The 6,806-nt window shown below is 38.4% G+C and overlaps 1 protein-coding gene across 1 annotated transcript in view; it reads left to right on the plus strand.

The window, feature by feature from the left end:
- Window positions 1-6,806, plus strand: part of GLT8D2 (glycosyltransferase 8 domain containing 2) — a 31,744-nt gene that overhangs the window by 9,332 nt on the left and 15,606 nt on the right. The window contains exons 2-3 of the mRNA XM_019651885.1: window positions 1,966-2,013; window positions 4,384-4,476. Coding sequence (XP_019507430.1) covers window positions 1,995-2,013; window positions 4,384-4,476 — 112 coding nt within the window. The 5' untranslated portion in view covers window positions 1,966-1,994. The remainder of the gene's footprint in view (window positions 1-1,965; window positions 2,014-4,383; window positions 4,477-6,806) is intronic.

Consider the following 6,806-nt stretch of genomic DNA (forward strand, 5'->3'; position numbering starts at 1 on the left):
CTGAAGTGTACCTGGCGTATAAGACGACCCCCCACTTGGAGGCATATTTTTCAGGGCCAAAAAATCGTCTTATACGCCGGCAAATACGGTAGATAAATTCTGAATGGGATGAGCAGGACACTGGTCACAGATGTGTTTTGAGAACAGAGTTTGTCAGCATCCTTGGATTTCAGCACAAATAAAATACTCCAGAATATTGTGAAAAGATATGATTTGAATTTGGGGAAATATTTGGTTGAAACCTTTTCATGATGTACCAGCCCTTTTCTAGCCACTGTAAGCCTGGTGCTACTTTGAGCGCATTGTTGAATCTTTATTTGATAATATAACTCACTTTTTAGCCACTGGTGGCTATCCAGATCTATAATCCAAGTATAAAAAATACTCTTGTGGAAACACCATGTGTGTTTCAATGGGTGAAGCACGCTTTCTAATCACGGACGATCACAAGAGGAAATTTATGGAAATCTAGGAAGGCACAAAGAAATCACCTAGTCAGCATGTATCAAATATCTTGGCCGAAAAATAGTTCTCATAAGGCTAATTATTTATTCACTGAAAAAGCATTTGGCCTCTTCTGTTAAAAGAATTTGTTCCTGGATTATATTTACTTGATAGGTCTCTTTGCCCTGAATTTGTCTCATGCAAAGTTAAATCTGTGTAAAAAGTAAAGAGTTGGTCTGGTGGAATATGAGAATGTGACTGCAACTCGGGTCGCTTCTCAGAATATGCAGTGTGTGTGTGTGTGTGTGTGTGTGTGTGTGTGTGTGTTTCTCTGTGTGTGTGTGTGTGTGTGTGTGTGTGTGTGTAGAATCCCATGTATTTAACTATTTGTTTGAATAGATGATCCATTCACGTGACTCAATATTCTATAGGTGCCCAGGCTGCTGTTCATTAGTCAGAATACACCAGTGGGACACTGGTGGTGCCCATTTTAATTGATCAATGCCAAGAGCCATATTAGTTATTAAATAAGTTCAGTATAATCCCTGTAAGAATATCAAGTGAAAAATCTCTCCCTCTTTTGTGTCCTGGCCCCTTCTTTGTTTTCTGTAATCTTCAATATAGAGGCAGAAGGGCTTTTCAACATTGGTTTATATGCAGTTGTGAAAAGGTGAGTATTTTATTTACTTTGAACAGTGTAGAGCAATGCAAAACTGGCAGAGCTTACCCCAAACCTGTCTCTGGCTTCCCTCAAGCCTTCCTTTGAAGATGCCTTCCTTCTGATCAAATGCTGTCTCCTCCTTTCTTTTCCTGATTTGTCTCCCTGATACACTCTCCACCTCTGATGATCTTTATCCCAACACTTCCATTGTTTCCTTCACAGCACTTACCATAATCTAATTATTTTATTTGTTCCATCTTAGTATCTGTTTTCCCCACTGGGACCAGGATGGATTTGTTCATTGGTGCATCCCCAGTATGTAGCACGGTGCTGGGCTTTTGTTAGAATCTTAATAAACACTGAATGAATGACTGAATGAACAAATGAATGAATTTAGTGTAGGTGTGCCCCTCTCAGGGATGGCTCTGTCTCCACAAGGAATTCCTGAAGATATAAAAACTTCCTTAGAGGAATGAAATTGTAATAGCAGAGGGAAAAAGGCATGGGGCTGATATCTTAGATTGAGACCTTCTTGTGTAACACCTCTTCCAGTTAGCTCCATCTGATCTACCAACCCAGAGGGCTAACAGGGCTCGTTTTGAAGAAGGTAAAAAACCCCTGAAGACAAAGATTACTTCTTTGTCTTACTGTTTGTATGGTTTATGCAGTCGGGGAAATCAATTTGAAGGTGAGCTACACTTGAAGAAATATTTAGTTTCTGAAATTCTAGATTCAGAACAGTGAAGAATGATTGCACAATTCACCACATACCAGACAGTCAAAGACATAGTCCTTAAGAATTGTATGATGACTTTTGGGTTGATTCTCTTTTAAACAAAATTTTATTCTTTAATCCACAGGTCACAGTTTTTTATCCACGTGAACACAAATGGCTTTGTTACGAAAAAGTAAGATGACAATTTTTGAAAACCATGATTAAAAAGAGATTCTGGAGGGCTGTTTGATGCTGGGTCTTGGCCTTTTTTTCTTTTTTCTTTTTAATCACCTTTGATTTTCATGGATAGTTCTCCCATCGGCCATTCTTGGCATCATCATTTCAGGATGATTCCTGTGGAAAGTTGTTAACTATTTTGGTCAGAGGTGGTAGACTTCTCACGAGAGGGGTCATCCATTTCTATAAAACTTGCAAATATTATTATTTTTTTTCATTCTAAATACTCACGTTCCTGTCTAATTTAGCATTTGTAATTTTATATTGTTGTTCTTAAAAACTCACCTAAAATTATATAATCTCAGACCCCATCAAAACCCAGATTTGCCCAATTTTAAATCAAGTAGTTTGTGAATCTGGGGGGAAACATAATCACCTAAATGTGTTACTACTACCCGCAGGGTAGAGTTGCTCAGTGTAGCAGATGAAAAGATAAGCTATCCAGTTAGATTTGAATTTCAGATAGCAAATGAATACTTTTTTAGTAGAAGTATATCGCAAATGTTGCATGGGACATATTTATACTGATTAAAGAAAAGCATTTTACGTGTCAACTCTGCATTAGCAGTAACAGCCATGGTTGAAAGGGTCAGATGGTAGTGACATTGGGCCACTTCCCCAAACTGGCTGTGGCAGGTGAATGTTAATCAGATGTGTTGATAAACTATAGAACTTGGTCCCTTATCTTCTGCTTCTCTATAGTTTTGTTTAAATCGAGTCTAATATGTGGTTGTCTCTGGCTGATTCTGAGAAAGCAGAGGCAGAGGGCAGCTGGATATGTCAGCAAGGTAGAATCACTGGGCCTCAGAATGTAGCTCTGGAAGGCGTCCTTAGAGACTGCCCAACTCTTTGATTTTACAAAGTTTACATATGTAAAAAAAAAAAAAAGCCTGGGGGCCAGAAAATAGATCGGTATGAGGCTAATAAATGTCAAATATCTTGCACACAAAAATAATAATACATAACAATTATAAAATCTTTATTGGGCTTCCATTGCTTTTGTTAAGTCTCAAAATACCCCTGTGAGGTAATAATTATTATCACAATTCCAATTCAGCAGATGAACAAACTGAGGCGCAGAGAGCTTAAGGTACTTGTCCAAGGCCACAACAGCTGGGCAGTAGTAGAAAGGAGATTTGAGTCAGCTCTTTCTCTTCTACCAATGTTTTCCAAACTGCAAGCATTTGTGTACCACATACAGCAATATAGCACCTTCTCAACTTTTCATCATTTGTGTTCCTTTTGTCCTATGCATGATTATTTTCTTTATTTGACTCATTTAAAAAATTATAAGTGTACTTTATAATAGAAAGTTTATATCCTTACTGTAAACAGAAAAACAGTTCTCTCCTGTCATAAAAAGAAGGCAATTGTACAACTATATATGATTAAAACCATGTTATTCAATTTCGCATAGCTTTTGTTGCCTGCCTGCATATGAAATTAGGACTGATTTCTCACAGTGTGATTTAATGTTACTTAATGCTAACATGGACTCATTTCAACTTAATTGCCTCTTTAAAGGCCCTGTATCCAAATACTGTCACATTCTGAGGTTCTAAGAGTTTGGGCTTCAACATATGAATTTTCGGAGTTATAGACAGACAATTTAGTCTATAACAGTAACTAAATTATGCCTCAATAAAACTGAGAAAGGAAGGAAGTCATACAAGATCAAATGTTGTCTAAACACAGACCTCCTAAGTCATTTCTGACATAATCAGTGGCATGTGCTCCATACTTACAAAAACACTGCTCTACACCACTCCACTTCTCAGTAGATCCCAGGGGCGAGTGTCACTGTTCTAGAACAGATACTCCTGGAGGCTTAAAACTGGAAGGGAGATAGAGGTCTCCCAACCTCTTACCCATGGCAAGAATTTTCTGTACGTCATCCTCCACCGATGGTTGAATTACTGAGAAGACGCTGGGTTCTGATGGCTAAGAACTGGCTCCTCATAAGAGTTACATAAATGTTGTAAGTACTGGCTCCTCATAAGAGTTGCATAAATGTTGGCTATTAATTTGAAACAAAGTGTTCTATGCACAGAAAAGGCAGCACTGTGTAGACCTTACAGTTTGTAACCTCTGCTATCAGACCGCCTGGGTTTAGCTGGATCCTCCTTAAATGACACATGTGTATCCTTGAGCATCAACAGTATACCAGGTTAACTCTGCACTCTGCATGCTCTGTGCTTAAAGAAAGGTCCCAGACCACCACTCTTGTATATGTCAGGGGAGGAATCTGCTCACATGGCTGTTCTAAACTTTCCCACAGTTTCAGTTTGACGGGTTAAACTTGAACATGATTCTGTTTTTCTTTCAGTTAATCAGGTGTTGCTGTTCCTTCTGATCGTGACCCTCTGTGGGATTCTGTATAAGAAAGTACATAAGGGGACTGTGCTCAAGAATGAAGCAGGTATGCTAAATGAAAGAAGCCAGTCACAGAAAGACAAATCCTGTGGGATTCCACTTACATGAGGTGCTTAGTCCAAGATCGGAAAAGCAGAAAGCATAATGGTGGTTACCAGGGGCTGGGGGAGGGGAAAATGGAGAATTACTGTTTCATCGGTATAGGGTGTCAATTTTACAAGATGAAAAGAGTTATGGGGCTGGATGGTGGTGATGGTTGTATAACAGTGTGAATGTACTTAATACCACTGAACTGTGCACTTAAAAATGGTTAAGATGGTAAATTTTATGTTATGTGTATTTTACCACACAGTTAAAAATGTATTGTAAAAAAGAATGAAGCAGGTAAGCAGGCATGTAATCCATCAAGATGAGATACTTAGAAACTTGGTTTAAATATGTCCTTTTGAGTCCTTTCAATAGTTGAGTTCAGAGACAAGCAACAATTTGGTTCCCTCCCCAGAACCTGTTTAAAGACTATCCCCTCAAGGTCACTTTCTCAGTTGTGTTTTAGAATATCAGTATTCTTCCAACTTTAGCACCCAAAAGGATCACATGGATGGCTTATTAAAACACAGTATTGGGTCCCACATGGGAGGTTTTGAATCAGTAGACTTAGGGTGGGGCCTGAGAACCTGCATTTCCATTAAGCTCCCAGTTGATGCTGATTACTGTTGGTTCTTGGACCATGTTCTGAGAGGCCTGCGTCCATCCCTTTGGAGTCTCTCAATAATTTTGCTGGTGAAAATTGCCCCCTGTCTCTCCTCCCTGCTGGTTCATTCTCATTAGCGCACAAACAGCCTCGTAACTGTCAACCTAAAAAAGATCCTGCGTTGGCCCTTTAGCGTCTTCCAGCTGCACTGAGGAGACCGATTTCCATCCTCAGGGGTGAACTGTGAGATGACACCTTCGTAACTGCAAAACACACAAAGTCAACCCACACAAAAATGAAGAAGCCCTGGTCGCGTATTTATTATATTTTAAATTAATTTACTTTTTATATTAGTTCAGCAAATATACTTATTTATGGAAAATAGTGAAGAGAAAAATATTACCTGTAGCTGTAACCAGCCAAAGACAGACAAATGCAGTTAATATTTTGGTGTTTTACACACATCCATTCCACACTTTTTTTTTTTAAAGCCAGTTGCTGAGGCACCAGACACACATCAGTGAACAAAATCATGTTCCTGCTTTCACAAAGTTGACTTTTTTTTAATATAAAAATTCATAAAAACAATTAAAAATATCTATAATCTTGTCTAAATAATCTGGAAATAAAATGATTTCCACACAAAGACACGTATGCAAGTGTTTATAGGGCATTATTCATAGGAACCCCCAACTGGAAGCAACCCACATGTACATCAACTAGTGGATAGATAAAAAAAAAAAAGTAGTATATTCATACAATAGAATACTTTTCAACAATAAAAAAGAACAAACGACTGATGTGCTTTGATATGGGTGAACTTCATAAACATTAGGCTAAATGAAAGAAGCTGAACACAAACGACCACATATTGCATGATTCTGTTTAGACATACTTTCTAGAAAAAGGCAAATCTGTGGAGACAGAAAGCAGATTAGTGGTTGCCTGATGCCAGGAGTGGGAGTGAGTTGACGGCAGACTGCCTCAAGGGAACTCTTTGGGGTGATGAAAATGTTCTAAAATTGGATTGTGGTGATAGTTGTACAACTCAATGAAGTTTCAAAAAAAATCATTAACTGTAGATTTGCAATAACTAAATGCAAAGACATCTGTATTGTTTGTTAGGGCTGCTATAACAAAGTACCACAGACTAGGTGGATCCAACAACAGATATTTATTTTCTCACAGTTTTAGAGACTGGAAATCCAAAATCAAGGTGCCCGCAGTGTTCGTGTCTTCTGAGGCCTCTCTGCTTGACTGGCAGATGGCTGCCTTCTTCAGTGTTAAAATAAAAAAGACTCAGTGTTATGAAAAACCATTCAACAGAGCATAGTGTTGACATGGAAAGATGCCCACGGTATGTTGAGTGGAAAAAGAAAGTTGCCGAAGACTATGAAAAGTATGATGTCATTTTGGTTTTAAAATAATATACATTTGTATTATCAGTATTTTGTATCATAGCCAAGACTCAAAAGAATGATCAATTATTGATCTAGTTAGTACATTAATCATGCTTTTCATTGACCTTTTTTTTAAAAAAGATTTTTATTGGGGAATTCGGGGGATGGGAACAGTGCTGGGGAATTGGGTGAAGGGAAACAGACAAGTTGCTGTCCTTTTGTTCTTCAATCTAGTTGTGGAGGACGTTGCTTCACTGGCCCAAGTTGGCACCATCATTGCGCTCT

This window comes from Hipposideros armiger, unplaced genomic scaffold (genome assembly GCF_001890085.2).
Source record: "Hipposideros armiger isolate ML-2016 unplaced genomic scaffold, ASM189008v1 scaffold_168, whole genome shotgun sequence".
In the NCBI taxonomy this organism is placed as follows: Eukaryota; Metazoa; Chordata; class Mammalia; order Chiroptera; family Hipposideridae; genus Hipposideros; species Hipposideros armiger.